The following is an 18,328-nucleotide window of genomic DNA, read 5'->3' on the forward strand; positions in this document are numbered from 1 at the left end:
CCATATAGCGCAGGTACACTGAAGCGCTGCTACAAGCAAGGCCGGTTTGATTTTCTCCAGTCGTGTGTTGCAGTTATCCTACACCTCTACAGAGCAGCTCGCTGAAATTTATCCTTTAATCTCTGCTCAGAGTCCATGGAAGAACTGTAGCTCTGGAAGTTTCCAGGTATTTTTTGAAGTGAACATACTAATAATACATGAGCCCAAAAGAAATCTGAGGGCAGATCACTTTTGTCCACTTTTAATCTAAACACAGACATGCAGACGCGCGCACATCCCTCTCATTCTGGGTGTTATGTTACCATCTCTACTTCCCCTTTACTCCATGTCCCAGTGACTCGATTTAACAGCAGTGAAACTGGGGAAGGAAAAGAGCCCAAATTTTCCATACAGTCACATAAACACAGCTTTCCAAAATCACAACTCATTCCAGCACTTCAACTGAGTTACTTGAACCTGTTAACGTTCAAGACAACAAGGTTAGATTGATATTATTAGCTCTAAATTCCCCCCTTCTCCCTTTACCGTGCATTTTCTCACTGATTTAATGTAGGTTACTGGATGTGCTTCAACACAAAGACACTCTTTGTAGCAGAGAGGGCCACATACTCACTTCATTTGGTGGTAAACATTATCCAGATATTGAATTCATGATACTTTAAACCTTTTTTTTTTTTTGCTGTAGGTTTTCCAGCATCTAACAGTCCTCCTATAACTTACTCAGATCAACTGAGTGAGGCTACACACACGCACACAAAAAAAGGGCTACATAAATATGCTTTTACTTAATACTAACTGGATTCTGGAGACAAAAAGCGTATCATACCAAAAGGAGTGAAACCCTGCAATGCATCCACTCAGAATGAAAGCACTATAAATGATCCAATCCAGAACTTAGTACATAAAATCACTGATTCAGTCGAAATTTTTTGATTCTGATTATACAGAATAAAACTTAAGCTTTTTCACTAGCTGACAAGTGGGTAACTTTGAAGCCAATAGCTTAGCTTTTACACCTGCAACTCTTTTTACTCAATCAGCCCTTCCTCTGTCTTTTTAAGGGAAAGACTTACAGGAACCACGATGACAATCTTGATGACAACGGAACCACCAAAAGTTAAGTGTAGTGTAAAGTTGGCACCATCTATAATCTGGAGAGTTTCCATTGCTTGCGACTGCTGCTACATGTTCCTGATGGTATTGTAGGACATGGACAGCTGTGGTGCGCTGGGGACCAGGTTTGTGGTGGGGGAGCTGATTTCAGCCGGGTACGGCTGCAGGCCCATCTGCTTGTTGTCATGCAGCTTGCGGACTACAATGCGGCAGAAGTCTTCGTTGTGCCTGTGACAGTTGTCCAAGAGCTGGCGCACCTTGGCTGTGCGGGTGGGCTGGTTCACCACCAGTTCGTAATCCTCCCGCATCAGCATGGAGCGTGCCAGCAGGGCGTCCAGGCTCTGGTTAAGGCAGGCCTCGGTCATCTGGGAGACAATCTCTTCACGCCGCATCGCAATCCACTGGGTGATGGGGCCTTCTGTGGGAGACGCATTGCGCAACGGAGGGGTGTAATCAGCTGTGAGGGAGGAGAGAGAGAGAGGAAGAGTTCAGATTTCTGGGGTAACATTTGGTATAAAACATTTAGTTCGACTGAACTTGCCTCAGTATTATTCATTTCATCTATTATGTTTCATCTGCTTGTACCTTGTTTCTGAGGCTTTGCATTGAGAGTGAGGTTATCCAGTCGTGTCTCATACTCAGTCATGGGCGGGCCAGGTTTGATGGGTATGTTCAAATCATTCATGGGCCTGGCACTCTGGTAGCTGTGCAGATTGTTGGCTACACAGTGGTCCTTCAGAGACCCAGGAGACTCCAGAGCTCCATGAGCTATTAATGACGACGGAAGCCCCTCTACAACAGAAAGAGTAGAAGAAGAGGCATGATGTACCAAGCTGGCAAAAGAAACTTACTATGTAAACAGACAGTACTGTTTTTATTACCTTTAGAGGGCGCTGCATTGCTGCTAGTGAGGGCGCCTGGTAGAGATATTTCTGTTTCCTGGGAGGAACAAGACCCTGAGCCCGACGTGGAAGTCTCCTGTTGCAGAACAGAAATGATTGATTTACATTTCCCTGCGCACACTGTGACCATAACATTAAAAGCACAAAAAGCTCAAATGTAGAAGCCTCACTGTTTATTACACAGCAGGGTACTGAGGTTATTTCCACAGACATTTCAGCTAAGTACACTGTTTAACAGCTGTTTGCTTCCACTTAATATTAAATGCAGATGAGAATCTGTGGATACTGACCAGCCAGATGTTGGGCCTGTCCTTCAGCATATTCAGGGATCCCTCCTCACTACTCTTCTCATTCACTGGCGGGGCTGAACAGCAGCCTGATCTCTGCATCAACTGTGGAGGGAACAAGAAGTTGTGGATGACAAAGAAGAAGAGGGGAATGAGTCATACTGGCAGGAAAGATTAGTAAAGAACAACCAAATGTTAAGAATATTTTAAACCGAATGTGCCAAAATCTAAGCTAATAAATATGTTGTTAGCCCAAAAACAAGACTTGTTATTTACTAACCCTCCTATAAGTGAAAACAAAGAGCACAACACACAATTAAAAAAAAGAGAAAATGTCCATAAACTTGCTTGTCTAGTATGAAATGTTTTGATGTATCTGACCAACTAAGAAAATATTCACCTCACTAATTCTGACATTTTCCCTGCTGCCTTTAAGTGTTGCTCACACTGAACCATCCTTCTGAATATCTGAGTTTAAAGGCCACACACTGAATACCACTTCCCAGTTCTTATCAGTTACAAATTATAAACCACAGAGAAGAATATTCAAATAATGTGTATACTTGATTGAGTTTAGTATATTTAAATCATTTCATCAAAAAATTGCTGTATATATCTGACAATTTAAACAAAACTTTTCCAAAAATACTGCTAGCTACAGTGACTTTATGTTCAGTTTAAGCAAGCTAGGATAATTTCATGACTACTTGGGAGTTTGTCTTTACGACTAGTATTAAAAGTCGTTATTATATGTGATTATAGTGTACTTGTGTCATAAATAGTAAGGTAACAAAAAAAAAAAAAAAAAAAAAGACTGAGCTGACCTGCTGTGTAATATGAACAAAACTTCACTGATGTTTCTTGACAAAATTCTAACACAACAGTTGTTTTTTCCTGATTATTGAATCACCTGGATAACCTACTTGGCCCTGATCCAACTTGACTTTCACACAAACGTTTCATAGGAACTTGTAGTTTTGAATTGAAACAATTGTCCAACTCATGTGTGCACATGCAAGCACTATTGAAAAGAGGAAGGATATGTTAATGGAACATTATGAAGTAAAAGTTTGGTCACAGTTCAACTCTGTCCCAAATTACACACAGATCACATATAAGACTCATCTTATGTGCTAAGCTGGTTATATTCCTGGAAACACTGCCTTTATTTAGAATAGTACAACTTCACATCACTGAGACATGATAGAAAAGCAAACAGGTGTTTAGGTTATGTGATAATTATTAGTTTTAAAATCATTTAATCATGTATCCAGGAAGAACCAACTGAGAACACAGTTCTGCTTCTCTCTTAGACGTACACACATTTACACTTTCCATACAATTACAATACTACATTGGCTGCACACAAAAATGCTGTGTAGCTGGCTGTGATAGATAAGAGAACACTTACAGTAAAATAGATAACACTAAAACAATGAGTTTATTAATTAACAAATTGAAACGACTGAAAAATGTGGCTGTTAAACTAAGTAATCTTATCACTTTCCGCTCTGATAACTTGTGATGGGTATTTGCTATTATGTTTTATTAATAAAAAAAATATCTAAAAATACTAGTGAAAAAAAACAAACATTCTAATTGATTTTCCCAGCTAAGGTTTTCTTGCCCAATTCAAAATGGCAAAAAGTGAGCAAGTCAAACTGACCTTTGACCTCTTGATCTCCAACACGGCCTCCAGGAAGTCAATTTCATCAAACCGCCTCACCATTGGCTCCAGCTCAATCAAACACTCTGAAATGGCAATAAACATACCACACTGTTACTGTTTATGACACCAGTAAATCTAGTCCACATACTGTAGTGAGTTTTACCACAGTGCCTGTGGCTGGTTTATCGAGGTCACAAACTTCCAAACATTTGCTGGTGATTTTCCTTTTATACATAACTGGACATTTATTCAGGCCACATTACTGTAGGACTCCAACTAATGATTATTTTCATTATGATTTCTCTCAATTAAATTGTTTGGTCTATAAAATATAAGTAAACTGTAAAAAAAGAAATTGCCAACTCCAAGGTGAAGGTCTTGAAATGTCTTGTTTTGTGTAACCAAACGTCTAAAACACAAAGATATTTAATTTACTATAATGTAATACCAAGAAAAGCAGTCAGTTCTCACATTTGAAAACCTGACCAATGTTTGGCATTTATGCTTTAAAAATACTAAACATTACTAAAGCAAAAATGCTTGGTATGAAAATTGTTGTGCAATCATGTCATCAGTGGTAGTTTGTTTAGGGAATGAGATGACGATTTCATAGAACTGCTCGATCTGATTATCAAAAAATGGTTATTCTAAAGTTAAAGTGACATGAAGCTATTTGGCCAGAATGTGTTTTTTTCCCCTCAAATTTGTAAAATGATTTTAATTTTGTCTAAAATGTATGTTTTAAATGCTTAAAAATGATGTAAATAATGTTTTCACTGGTCTGTGCAAATCTATCAGCATTTATCAAAGGCTGCGAGTCTCATTCATTGTTCTGATTAGAAAAACTTGTTTCATCAAGTCTTTTTAGTGCCAAATTCCCTCTTTTTATTATGATCCCTCCACTGCAGCTGAACAGGAAAACACTTTCTGGTGAGACATAATGAGGGAATTTTTGACCAAAAAGACTGCAACAGTGGAATATATCCACTTTACTTCATCATATTAGCATCTGATAAACTTTTAAATACATTTTGGTCAGAATGAGGAATGTGGATTTTGCCTCCCATCACTTCTGTTGAAAGCGCATTATGAACAGGAGGAATGATTACAGTGAGCAAAATCTGTTTCAATGTTCACTTGGGTACCTGACTATTGTTTTAGGGCAGACTTGAAAAATTGTGAACCTATACTTAAAAATATCAAGATAAATTTTTTCAGCCATAACGCCCCACTTTACCATTTTAATGTATAGAGCTGACAATCAACCTGGGATGTAATGCGAGCACATGCTTGTTTATGAAATATATAAAAACACACTGTGTTTCCATGAAGAGAGAAGAGGAAAATTTCAATGACATGACAGGAAGCTGATATTTAGTCACTGCTAAGTCAGGGTAAAATTCAGCTGTGACAAGGTAGATTTGCCTGTTGCTCAACATGAGCGAAGATGTTGTCCCAAACTAACTGAAGGGAAAGGAGTTACAGTTACAGCAGCGTGCAGAGTCAGTGTGAACCCTCTGCCAGAGATGACCTTCTGCAGCACGGTTAGGGGTGTGTACTTACTGAGGAAGGAAGGTCGCTCATCGGGGTTACTGGTCCAGCCACAGGTCATTAAGCTGATGAGGGTCCCTCTGCTGGGAATCTCAGCGGGCAGGCTGTCCAGGCTCGTGTCAGGACGCATCCCACGCAGCACACTGAACATAATCTGCATGGGGTTGGTCACCTCTGACACACACAAACACACACATTGATGAAAACTTTCTCAGAGAGCAAGTGAACAAAATAAGAGAATGACAGATCAATCTTGGGTATAAAATTAATTTAAAAAAAAAAAGCTGAAGTGCAAAATAGTAAAAATAAAAAAATCTGTTACCTTCATATGGAATCTGCCTGGACAGCACCTCCCACATAATGATGGCATAACTATAATGTAAAAAGCAAAAAGAGAAACACTTATGTAAATTAGCATTACATCATCCTTTTCAACTGGCATTTCCCTTCAGAGCTGAGGGACTTTACAGTAAACACAGTTAAGCCAGACGGGCCACTTTGAGGAAGGGCCATGACAGATTGACCCTTTTGCAGCATTTCAAACATGTTGAGCCACAGAGAAAAGAGAGTTTCTCGAGCTTCAGTTATAGTGACAACTTCCTGTTCCTGACAGTTTCCTGAAATCAGACAAGTTGCCTTTTATTTAGTCTTTGGCACAAATCTCTCCACAGTGGTCTGTTTTGGTATGCTGACAATCCAACCGCACGCTGGCACATTACCTCACCTGGTCCGCCAAGAAAAGCTCACTTCCCTATACTGCTGATTGTGTTGGTTAAACATTTACTCAATGAGAGACTAGAAACAGTCTGTTCACTCATTCACAAATTCTGCCTAATACTTGGACCATCATGTATATAAAACATATTTAAATGCAGCACATGTCACAGATACAAAACTTATAACCAGATGGAAGGAGAACATAAAAGGAAAAAAAATTTAAAAAACAGTTTTATCAGAAATGTGAAAAATGACGTTTCATATACTTTAGTGTCTCACCTGTACATGTCGTGTTTCACGTCGGCCCGGCGGCTCTTGGATGGTTCGTACTCCTCGGGGGGCATGTAGATCACCGTGCCCCCCATCTCTGTGGGCATCGACCCTGAGCCTTTACTGACAGACAGCTGCCGCCACTTTGAAAGACCAAAGTCTGCAATCTAGACAGAAGATTAGCAAGATTAGCGTTAGAAAATGTATTGTCATTATTTCTACACACATTTTTACTATTCTGTTTCTCTTTCATCAATTAAAGACCTCTGTTGCTCCAAGAATATTAGCTACAAGCTATCCAAAAATTCCCACCGAGAGCACAGGAGTAGGGTGTAGTTATCAGATGTGCCGCTAGGTAGCGTACGTCTACAGCTTGGTGGAACTAAAACTGGGACTGAAAGGGAAAAGATTCGCCACCTTGGAGGAAATCCAGGATGAATCCCAGGAGGCTCCTGGACACAATGACAAAAGATGACTACAGGAAATATTTCCAGGAATGGAAGAGGTGCTGGGACAAGTGTATCACATCTCAAGGAGAGTACTTTGACGGGGATTAGAAAGATATTACTGAAAGATTTATGATGAGGTTTTTTTTTTTAAAAGAATTTCAGGAATTTTTTCCCCCTTATATGTTGTGGAGCACTTTTTCTATAAAAGTAACAGTGTGATCTTACATTATTCAAAGGAACTGCAAGTTCTTGCACTTGTCTCTTTGAAGTAGTTACATCTCAGGTCTTACACTTTTAGCTGCTATTTGTTTGTTGTTTGTGCGCATTGTTTATTGTTATTGTTCTTATGTTGTGCTCTTATGTTGTGTATGTTGTCTGATTCTTACTTGTGGCTTGCTCCTTTAATGCCTAACTTTCCTTTTGTGGGATCAATAAAGTTTCATCTTGTCTTATATAATAACTTTGTTCTATCTAAAAAAAAAGTCCCAGACCAGCTTAAAGAATGTCTGTAATAGATTCAGTAAATAACAGACAGATTTTTGAAGATGGCTTTGTATAAAAAACTACAGTAGTTGTGTTCATGTCCCTTACCATTATGTTTCTCACGCATGCACGAGCACACACACACACACACACACACACACTTTCAGGTAATTATGAGTAAGAACACTCAGTGATACGCCCAAACGTTCATACCACACAAAACTCTCTCTCTCTCTCTCTATCACTCACACACCTTAACGTGAAATTCACCATCCAACAGTATATTCTGTGTCTTTAGGTCGTGGTGTAAGAGTGGTGGGTTCATGTTATGAAGGAAGTTGACACCCAGAGCGATCTCATACAGGATCCTCAGTCGCAAAGGCCAGGCAAGCACAGGGTACATGTCCTTCTGTAGGCACAGGTATAAAAACAGAGTCAGGATATGCATGTGATCAGGTGAGTGCAGAGAGAGAGAGAGAGGATGTGTGGACACTACAAAAGCACTGTCATACACTAGGACAGGAGGGAATTCCCCAAAACTACATTTAATAGCTTTCCTCACTGTTCAGCTTCTCTTCCCCTGCTTGCCTAAAAGTTTCATCAGACACAGTAAAAATCTCTAAGTTTCACTTTTGCTCACTGTGTCACAGTGACGATATCATATAATAGGACTATGAAAAAGACAAGCCACTCGCCAAGAAAAACAAAGACGCTAATTCACTTAAAGTATTCTGACAACGCAAGTGAACAAACAAGAACTATGGAATGTTAAAAACGTTCTCAATATTTCGTTTGTGGTCGTGACACTGTCACTCGATTGAATAAAACAAATATACATGTTAAAAAATCTTATTAGGACATTAAAAAGAGCTGAAGTAGCAGACCTTGTACCAAATAAACAGCTGACTAATGATGATTTATAGCTACCTCATGGAGCAACAGGTCCAGGGAACCATTGCTCATAAACTCTGTGACTATGCAGAAGAACTCCGGCTCGTTGCAGATCCCAAAGATCTGGATGATGTAGTTGAATCTCGCTTTGTGGAGAACCTCGGCCTCCTTCAGCAGGCAGTTCCTCTCTCTGAAACACAGCCAGTGACACGGATCAGTCTTTACCCCCCCCAAAACACTGATGAAATACTGGAGGTAGCGTTGTTGGTGTATGCAGAGTTAAGGGGAAAATGCCAAAGAAATGAGGCATGGAAGTGAACTGTAAACAGGGATGGGCAACATGACTGAAATCATAATACTGATCAGAATATCTATATTGATACTGATAGAATAATCACAATGTGACAAATGTATGGGAAAAAAAAATCACATAAAATAATCAAATTGTGGTTCAAAACAAAGACTTAGAACCCATCGTTTTGCATAACATGAGGCCATATTCTTTATACATGTCATACAAAACACTTAACTAATTTTGTTAGTTTTTAATTATAGCTTGCCGAGAATCATAATTTGGTCCACAGAAATATGTAGAAAGACAACAATAATAATAATAATAATAATAATAATAATAATAATAATGATGATGATGAATCCTATCATCACAATAAAATCTCAATGAAATTCAATAAATGATTAAATTCCCCACCGCCGACTGTCATCACATCACAGAGGAGTGAGGGGTAAAATATCTAAGAATGATTAATTTGTGCAGATTAGTTTTACATGTGTAGATACGTTTCTCTTGAAACTCAACTGCAGGAAGAGTGATTGTGTCATCTAGACAAACCCTGTGACCGAAATAACTCCCAGGACACTACAATACTGGGACACACTCTTTGACCGATAAGTTGACCGAGCCAAAATATCAGATTTTCACAGATATATCTGTATCAGAGACCAAAGAGTAGTAGTAGTAGTCACAGTATAAATGTGCCCTGAAAGAACAAACAATGTATTGTTTTTAATCATTTATGTGCCGCTCAGTTTTAAACGTGTGGATCTGAGTATCTTTTTCCTTAAATGTAACTGCAGTTAGAGGGCATCAAGAAAACCCTGCCGATAGCCAACAGACAGAGGAAACAACTCTTGTGACATTATGGCAGTGCTCGTGATACTGGGCCGTGGTTACATTTGATTCAAATGTGCCTGCAAAGATTGAATTTGATTAAACATGACATTAATTTAAAGATCCCCTCCAAACATGTTTTAAGACATAAAAATACTCTTTGAATAATAATGTGTGTCTAATATGGTTTTTACACAAAAAAGTTCAATTAACCGGTTAGAAATTATTAAAATTACATCTACTCCTTGTCACTCATTACAAATCCACAATCAATGAATATGTAAATATTTTTAATTTACAAAGTTTAACTGTTGGACACAAGATGTTTCCTACTTCGCCGTAAAGTTTAATTCTCTGTGTTTGTGCACTGGAGGCTTCAAGTTTCCACATCACACTTGTGTAAGTTGCATATTGGGCCAGGATCAGCTTCCAAACTATTTGTAATGTCACAAATCCTGCTTGTAGGCCCGCCGCTTAAACTCAGATTTTCAATGAGCACAGAGAAACTTTCCACTTTCACCAGATGAATGTGAAAACAGCCTTCAACTGTCAAACTCTGCTCATACATCATTCTGCACAGTGAAGCTCAAACATCCAACTGAAGTAAGAAGAAGAAAAACACATTTTTAAGTGGCATCAAGGTGTCAAGAAAACCCTGCAGACAGTCGACTGACAGGAAACATGTCCTGTGACATTATGACAGCACTCGTGATACTCAGATATGGTTACATCGGATTCAAATGTACCTGCAAGTCTCACATTTCATTAAAATGTCAATGAACTGACATTAATTTAGGCTGATGTTCTGGTTTCCAGCTTTAAGTGCCTGTGGATTTTAGATATTTTAGGGTATTTTATCTTCAAGCAGCATTTCAGCTCTCTGCCACACAATGGTTTAAATAGTGACAAAAAAACAGGTGGCCACATGAACACACCCTACCTTTCACCCACAGGAGAGTCGAGCTTAAGGCACTTGATGGCCACAGTGGTCCTCCAGTCGGAGTGCTGCGCCTTGAACACGGTGCCGAAGCCCCCTCTACTCAGGTAGTACAGGTCTGTCAGCTTCTGGTAGGGGATCACCGGCAAGGTACTGGTCAGACTGCCGATGTTCACACAGCCCACAGCCGCCTGCGGCTCCATAGCAGTTTATGTGCCTTTTACGGGAAGTCGGAAGGATTTATCATCCACTAGGTCAGAAACAGAAAGCAGAACTGCCCCCTTTTTTGGTCAACGCAACGAGGTAGAGCGCTCCAATTCACACGCATGCCATTAACTGTGTCGCTGAGTGGTTAGCAAGCTAAGCTAGCGGACAGTTGAAAGAGAGCGACCGACAAACGGCTCGTCCGTTTGCTGAAATACCGTGAACCCAACGGCCTCAATTAAACGTATACGCTTACACTTGCCCGTCTGTTCATGTGACATGCCAGCCAGCTTGGCCGGGTAGCGGGAGGTAGCGGCAAGGACAACAACAACAGGAGCTTCTGAGCTCCGCTGGTATTTAAGGCAGGTGGGTTTGTTGTTGCTAATGACGACACAGAGGTGCATTCATGGCACACAGGTTTCCAGAGCTTCACACAGTATGAGCTGAACACATCACAGCTTTCATATATGTCTTTAATAGAGAGGCAGTTTAAAATGTGAGGATAGGGGAATTCATTCACAATTTTACACCCAGTGTTTCCTCTCTCTGTTCCTTTTACAAAGAGGAGGTTGAGTCTTTTTCTTTATTTTATGCCTGCACTCATTCAAGTAACTTTTGGACTCAAATTACCGTATTAATCGGGTCCCTGTTACAGAAAATATGGTGTTATTTTTTGAATGTAGAGTCTAACAACAGAGAAATTGATCACTTGATAAAAATTACTGTGTCTTTTGGGCAAACTTCATATTCACTGGGCCAGATTTCTTCAGTTTCTGTTGAAGTTCAGATAGTCTCTGATTCTGTCGGCAGAGTATCTAAAAACAAACAAACAAACAAACAAAAGCTTTAAAGACATCTCATCACTTGAGAAACATTGTGGACAACACTGACAGATGATTTACGTTGCAGTATTGCTTATCCACTTTTTAAAGTTATATTTATTTATTTTATTTATTTCTCTCTTAATTCCTGTATTATGTATCTTTTGACATCATACAAGTGTGTTTCTGCTATTTTATTTGTTCTCGATTACTTCCTATACCATTGTTTGTATTGCAACATTACTGTGTTGTTAATAAAGTTAGAAAAAAAAGAAAAAATATGAGAATAGGAAGTTTATAAATGTCTAAATATTTTTTAAAACATCTAATGCATCAAGTTCTCAATTTTGTTTCGGTTTCGGTGGGGCAGAGACACACCCCCTATATGGGAGGAAACAGCTTCTCTGTGCATAGGCTGAAATCTTCATGAGGGTTTAAACATGCTGGACTTTCCCAAACATGGGGCTTTCCCCACCACCAAACATGATGTGAAATATTGATGTGACGTGTGAATAAATTAAAGTTAAAAAAGGAGAAACGAGAGCAAGTATCTCCACCCGCAACGTTTATTTATGGCAATAAAATGTATGTTTAATTCTGTGTTTCATTTGTTTTAAACACCCTACCAAAGAATTTACAGACAATCTTACGTTTTACAAATTCAGCTTGTAACACAAAAAGGAGATTCCAGAAGAAGAAGAAGAAGAAGAAGATTGAAATAAAATAAGCAAATAGATTGAGTGCGATGATTTGTTGATGTGTCATTTTTTCTTTATTGAAACAGGAAGAGGTCTTCCTGTGGTGGCAGATAGGACACACACTGAAGCACATGACTGTGTTTGCTTGTTCCTGTTGTAATCTGAAACCTCTGTGAAGCAAAGGGTGTCAACAAATCAGTAACCACATTATAGCGGCTTCTTACGTGGACAATGTGCCCACTGTTTCTGATGATCCAGCAACACGTAGCAAGACAATCCCTGCACAGCTCAGGCAAGAAACATGAATCAGAGAAACTTCAGCTCTGACAGACACTGTTAACTCATGTGACTGTATGTCTGTGTGTGTTCCTGTGTTCATCTTTAAAAACTTTCTGTGCTTTCAGCAGCATCAAAAGCTCACCAAGACCACCACAGATGGCTGCCCCGTTTGTTCCAGTCCCCTTCCCAGTGGACAGGACTGCAGCATACAGGTCCTGGATCAAGAGGGGATCTCCCATACATACTAGCACCTCATCCACTGACTGTGAGCCCTCACCTCTAGAGAGTATTCCCTGGGTTAGAGGAGTTGGACGCTGGGGTACCACAGGTGAGTCCCAGAGTAGACCTCAAGGAGGCGTGTTGGATGGGTCACCCTCACTGCTGGAGGGTGAAGGGGGATTCTGGAAAAACTGGGTGGAGAGACCCATCACCCCGACGCTGCTGGGCTACGAAATCCTGGAGGAGAGGGCAAAGTTCACGGTAAGGATTTCTGCAGAAAGTATCAATGAAAAAAAGAACATTTAGCCAAACATCCACAACTTTGTATAAAGTTACATAGTAGTATTTTTGGTAAAAACTTAAAAAAAAAACAGATTTTCAGATGGACTCCGGAATGAGTGGATGTATGTAATTTGCAAAGACACATGGACTTTGACTGACAATGTATGTGATGTCACACTGGCAGCAGATGACTTCCTCATCGTGTGTGTGTGTGTGTGTGTACGGGAATGTGTGTGTGTTGACTGCAAGATTGCACAATACTGTTGAATCACACATTCACAGTCACATATGTGAGCATGTCAGTATGTTTTGTAGCAGTATTTTCCCTAAGAATTCCCCATTGTTAAATACACACTGTCTGTGTGACATCACATCACATTTGAATCTGTGTTGTAGGTTTATAAGATCCTGGTGACCGGGAGTGAAGCTGACAGCTGGGTGATCTTCAGAAGATACACAGACTTCTGCAGGCTCAACGATAAGGTGACGATGCTTTTTAGTAATATTGATCCCATTAGTGTGTGAAATGACAAATCATTAAATTTACAGAGTAGCTGAAGGATGAGGATGAAAACAGTTAACCCCAATAAAATGTTGACTGGCAAAATTATCACTATTTATGCTTTTCTACATGAAGTTCAAAGCACAGTGTTACCTGGTAGGAACTGTCTTCATCTGTTCAAGGACAGATCAGCAGGGTTACACCCGTCTGCTGCCTTGAAAAATATATATTTAGTCCAGTGCACATTAGCCCATATTCTATCTTCTATCTCCTATTTTTATACACCACAGTGTGTTCTCCAACCACCGCCACTTTCAGCTATCTCACTGATGTTATATTGTTGCCATAATTATTTTATTTGTCTGTTTTCTCACCCTTTCGTTCAGCTTAAAGAGCTGTTCCCCGGCTTCCACTTAGCCCTTCCCCCTAAGCGCTGGTTCAAAGACAACTACGACGAGGAGTTTCTGGAGGAGAGGCAGATCGGGCTGCAGACATTTCTGCAGAACTTGACAGTACACAAAGACATCATCAGCAGGTGTGTGTGTGTTGTGGTGAAAAGAAGTCAGACTTATTTCAACACTTTTTCAGAGATCACATTGAGCCTTGTTTGATTTGGACTTTTAATCTTTGTGTTTTCCAGCGGAGCTGTCAGACACTTTCTGTGTTTGGTTGACCCTCCAAGTCCATTTGACAGTCTGGAGGAAAGCAGAGTGAGTCCTTTCTACATATTGCAAAATGGAAAACAGTGTCTACAACACAAGCTAATGTCTAAAGAGAGGCCTGAACTCAGATAGCAAAATTGCTGTGGCCCAGATCTGGCCCACACCTGACACTTTCAGCACTTTCATCTGGCCCGCATACCGCATGGAATGATGGCACTTGGGCAGTCCGCTCCTGTTTCCCAGATCTGAGCCACAAGCAAGCCGTATGTCAACCAAGAACAAACCACATAAACCAGAACTGGCCCATATCCAGAATACACCACATCTTTACCAAAAAAGGCCCACATTTGATTTGAGATATTTGGGCCATATTTGCCATTTTAAATGTGGGCCATTTCAGGCTCACATCCATTTTGTCCCGGCCAGAAGAAGACCTGCAGTGCTGCATCATTGCCTGAAGTGGCCCACTTCCATATGCTATCTGGGAAAACACCAATCAAAACATCAACAGATCAATTTCTCATTTTATTAAAATACGATCAATCTCAGCCCTATTTCTATTGACTTCAGTTGACTCCCTATTGTTTGTGCAGGCTTTTTGTGAGACTCTGGAGGAAACTAACCATCGTCTCCAGAGGGAACTCTTGGAAAAACAGAGAGAAGTTGACACTTTGAAGAAAACCCTGGAGGAGAGGGAGAACCACATCAGCCTCCTGGCAAAGAAAGTCAGGATGTAAGGATGTTTCTTTTGCACAGTTACAAAAATCATCATGTGTGATCTGTACTCACAGACACTGTCAGCAGAGGTGTTATATATACTATAAGTTGTATATAAGCAATTTACATTTCCTCTCACACAGATCGCTGTCACTCTCGTCGGAGAGCTTTGAGCATCTTTGCGAGCCACCAGCTACTGTAGCCACAGACACGCACAGAGAAGGAGACACAGATGTGACTGAAGAGGTGGATGATGGCAGAGGATTCTCAATAGGTAAACAGCCCTCTTGTCCCTCTAGATGTACTTTATATTAGTGTTATAAAAACAACAATTTATTTTTATAGTGTAATATTAACCCTTATTAGCAATAAAAACTAGGAAAATATAATACAAATAATAAAGATAATGACGTACATAACATGGGAAAGAGTTTTATTCTTGCACAATTACTTGAAAGTTTAATATTTATCTTCTGTGCTGGTGTTAATCATGTTCTTACCTTTGCTGTTCTCTTTTTGTTATCTCTAGGTGATGGTCTGATGCACTGATAAAAGGTCATGAAGCTCCCAGCGGTCAACAATAATTCCCCAGGTGCATCTTAAAGTCCAGTGACACATGAAAACCAAAACAGGAAATCTATGATGAGCTATTGCAAATTACACTCTGTTGCATCAACTCAGATGCACAAGCTCAGTGACAAAACCATTTATGGAGAATAATGGATGGACAGACATGTTTGGTCTAATGCAACACCTTGCAGATTTCTGCTTCATGTTGAGTCTGATTATGATTCAGCATTGAATGTCTGTACCTTCCTTTTGTATCAATATGAGGCTATTTGTTTGAGGATACTAGAGGTAAATTCTCTTTGGCATGGCCATGTTGTATAAATACCTCAAACTATCCAGTATTATCTTGCTTTCAAGAGAAAATAATCTGATCCTCATCACAAATGTGAATTATGAACTTTGTTATTAATTTATTGAGGTTTAATTTAATAATTTAATTCATCCTTTTTTTAATCAACAGTAGTGTTATGTTTTTGAAGCATTTTGAGGCCAAAGACAAATACGACCAGCAGAGGGCACTGTAATAACAGTATCCAAAACGAAAGCCACTGCACATGAATGAGAAGTGAACATTCAGAACTTGATGTTCTGTTCTCAGCGCACTCTCAAGGGCTTTTCACTGAACCTTGAACGCGGTGCACTGTGCTCCTGGATAATGGGCTGTCATGGTTTTCTTGAATGGAATGCAGAGGAGAGATGTTTCCCTCTCTAACAATGAATATCAGGTTAACAATCAATGAATGAAGCATGTGTGTGTGTGTGTGTTTGTGTCAGAGCTTCAAACCCATCCATGAAGAACCACATTCATACTAGCCAGAAAATCAGACTGAATATTCTTTTTTTTTTTCACTTCATTCATTCTATTTGAATCACTGAACAAATAGCAGATGTGGGCAGTGATTCAGAGGTCTGGAACCAGGCTGCATTCATACTGTTATATTGAACACATTCATACATAATTTTGTTTGTAGGCTATTGTACAATAAAAATATACAACAGGAACAAAAACAGAACGTCCATTTTACATGTTGTTCTTCTGTTGTATAATCATGATGTGAAAAATAAACAACTACAGAAGCAAGAATAAAAATGAGCATACAAGGACAAGACATTCACAGGCACAAAAAATGACCATTTTTTGAAAAGCTGTACAAAAGCATCAATGACTTCACTTATGGTACCAAACTAGTGGAATATAAAGCAACAGATATAGAAATCGATACATTTCATAACCATAAAAGAGGAGACAAAATTTTTATCTGAATCATTGACTGTGTTGAAATTTGTCCAAATCCCATAATAATAATAATAAGATTATTTGTAAATAAAGCAAACAAAACTTCTGATATCAGTGTTTGGAAGAATTTTGCATCTTAAGATTTGATCATGAGCCTCACAAGATTGTCCTCTGATGATGAATCGTGCAGTATCTGACAGGATGCGTATTCATAATCCTTCCCTCAAATCTTCTATATCAGGCTCTGTTTCTTAGAGGCTCTCTTGTAGTTGTATAATTGAGTCAATTTTGTAAATAAAAAATGTGCATTTCTACATTTCTCCACTAATCATAATTGTATTCTAAGACTACTTTACCCATGTGTTTGCAAGTATTACTGATGTAAACAACAGAGGTGTGGATCTGAGTCACATGATGGACTCCAGTCAGATCCTGACTCATGAATCTGATGACAAAACACAAAAAAGATTTGCAACTCGACTTTGAAAGACTCATGACTTCACTTGTACTTGAGCCTGGGGTTGACGTGATATCCTCGTCAAGGCCAAAGATGAAAAATTATGCTTAGTTTAGAGCTTGGACCTCACTTGGGACTTCAAATCAAGACGTGAGACTTAGATGTGACTTGCAAAACACTGCCTTTGTCCTTTCTTTTAAAGAAACTTTTAACAGCAGTTATTTTAAAACATAAAATAACTTAGATTCAGTTGTTGCTCTTCCATCTAATACCTGTAAATACATTCGGCACTGACAGCAGAATTCTGTTTGTTCAGGGTGGAGCTACCTTTTTGTTTACATCTGGATCAACTGGTTCTGCCTTTAACTGGATTTAAAGCATTAAAAGACATGGGAATATACTGATAGTTATAACCTTTAAGAAGCACCAACATGTGCGGCTAAGGAAGTGTGTGAAGGGAATCCTGTACTCAATGAGGGCCAGACTCTCAGTAACTCACTTTATCTGCCAGTTGCTGACTAGTATACGAGGGGAAAGCCAGCTTTAAGATGATGGAACACATCCTGTGCATTTCAATTTTTCATCCTAAACCTCAGTTTATCATCTCCTACAGCTGCAAATGGAATCAACGCTCCTCAAGGAAAACAACCATCTGAGGACAAGAAAAATTGACAATAAATACTGAGTATGTCTGTGGGGATACATATACTTCATGCATCCCCACTGATTTATGTCAACTGAACAAAAAGTTTGAAACAACCTACTTGCTGCTGATTTCACAGGGTTTCATCTTCATTAAGATTAACTGCAGGCTGTGCGGCACATACTACACCCATAAAAAGTTATTTTTTAACAAATTCTTCACCTTGACACGACATCAAAGACATCCCTGTCATATTAACATGCTCATAAATAGACCACTTCCTTACTCCATGTTCTTATAGAGAGCCAGTATGGGTTGTGCTGGAGAGGCTTTCAAGGTTTTCCAAGAGTCTTTTTTGGTCAAGAACACCTTATCAAGCTTTGACTCCATCTTCATGCAACCTCCAAAATACAACTTGAGACACTTAAGTGGCCTAACAAATGTAGAATTTTACATTTTATCTATGGAACTGCATTGCTGCTGCTTTTAAGCAAGTGTTTATTGAAGATGGTTGAGCCAGTGGATATTTATAACAAGCATCTGTTTTTTTTATGTCCCAGCTGAATTGGGATTTAGGAATTACTGTTGTCATCAAAGTAAATATCCAGATGCTCTTTAAACTTTCCCAGAGTCTTGACT

At 39.3% G+C, this 18,328-nt stretch overlaps 2 protein-coding genes across 6 annotated transcripts; one reads left to right on the forward strand and one right to left on the reverse strand.

Annotated features, from left to right (window-relative positions):
- Positions 1 to 766: 766 nt before the first annotated feature.
- LOC121908417 (receptor-interacting serine/threonine-protein kinase 2-like) lies at positions 767 to 10,952 on the reverse strand. The gene is made up of 11 exons (XM_042428412.1): positions 10,402 to 10,952; positions 8,369 to 8,522; positions 7,695 to 7,850; positions 6,519 to 6,676; positions 5,845 to 5,894; positions 5,535 to 5,696; positions 3,969 to 4,054; positions 2,306 to 2,407; positions 1,995 to 2,091; positions 1,699 to 1,905; positions 767 to 1,570 (listed from the first exon to the last, which is right to left on the reverse strand). Exons 1-11 carry the CDS (start codon positions 10,599 to 10,601, stop codon positions 1,182 to 1,184), a joined length of 1,761 nt encoding a protein of 586 aa, XP_042284346.1. The 5' UTR covers positions 10,602 to 10,952; the 3' UTR covers positions 767 to 1,181.
- On the forward strand, positions 10,886 to 16,102 carry LOC121908419 (sorting nexin-16-like). 5 transcript variants are annotated; one of them, XM_042428414.1, is made up of 9 exons: positions 10,886 to 10,968; positions 12,208 to 12,413; positions 12,526 to 12,880; positions 13,298 to 13,384; positions 13,790 to 13,938; positions 14,044 to 14,113; positions 14,659 to 14,798; positions 14,926 to 15,056; positions 15,312 to 16,102. In XM_042428414.1, the coding sequence occupies exons 3-9, from the start codon at positions 12,557 to 12,559 to the stop codon at positions 15,329 to 15,331; spliced, it is 921 nt and encodes a 306-aa protein (XP_042284348.1). In that variant the 5' UTR covers positions 10,886 to 10,968; positions 12,208 to 12,413; positions 12,526 to 12,556; the 3' UTR covers positions 15,332 to 16,102. The 5 variants fall into 5 exon arrangements, with proteins under 5 accessions (XP_042284348.1, XP_042284350.1, XP_042284352.1 ...); XM_042428416.1 differs by having other exon boundaries at positions 12,529 to 12,880; XM_042428415.1 differs by lacking the exon at positions 10,886 to 10,968 and adding an exon at positions 11,744 to 12,008.
- Positions 16,103 to 18,328: the final 2,226 nt, after the last annotated feature.

The sequence above is a fragment of the Thunnus maccoyii genome, chromosome 12, assembly GCF_910596095.1.
Source record: "Thunnus maccoyii chromosome 12, fThuMac1.1, whole genome shotgun sequence".
NCBI lineage: Eukaryota > Metazoa > Chordata > Actinopteri > Scombriformes > Scombridae > Thunnus > Thunnus maccoyii.

Coding starts and splice junctions, on each gene's coding strand:
- LOC121908417 (XM_042428412.1), bottom strand. CDS start 10,601: ATGGAGCCGCAGGCGGCTGTGGGCTGTGTGAACATCGGCAGTCTGACC. Junction 2,092..2,305: donor ACAGGCCCAACATCTGGCTG/GTCAGTATCCAC, acceptor GTTCTGCAACAG/GAGACTTCCACGTCGGGCTC. Junction 1,571..1,698: donor TGCAAAGCCTCAGAAACAAG/GTACAAGCAGAT, acceptor CCTCCCTCACAG/CTGATTACACCCCTCCGTTG.
- LOC121908419 (XM_042428414.1), top strand. CDS start 12,557: ATGGCTGCCCCGTTTGTTCCAGTCCCCTTCCCAGTGGACAGGACTGCA. Junction 12,881..13,297: donor AGGAGAGGGCAAAGTTCACG/GTAAGGATTTCT, acceptor TCTGTGTTGTAG/GTTTATAAGATCCTGGTGAC. Junction 13,385..13,789: donor TCTGCAGGCTCAACGATAAG/GTGACGATGCTT, acceptor CCTTTCGTTCAG/CTTAAAGAGCTGTTCCCCGG.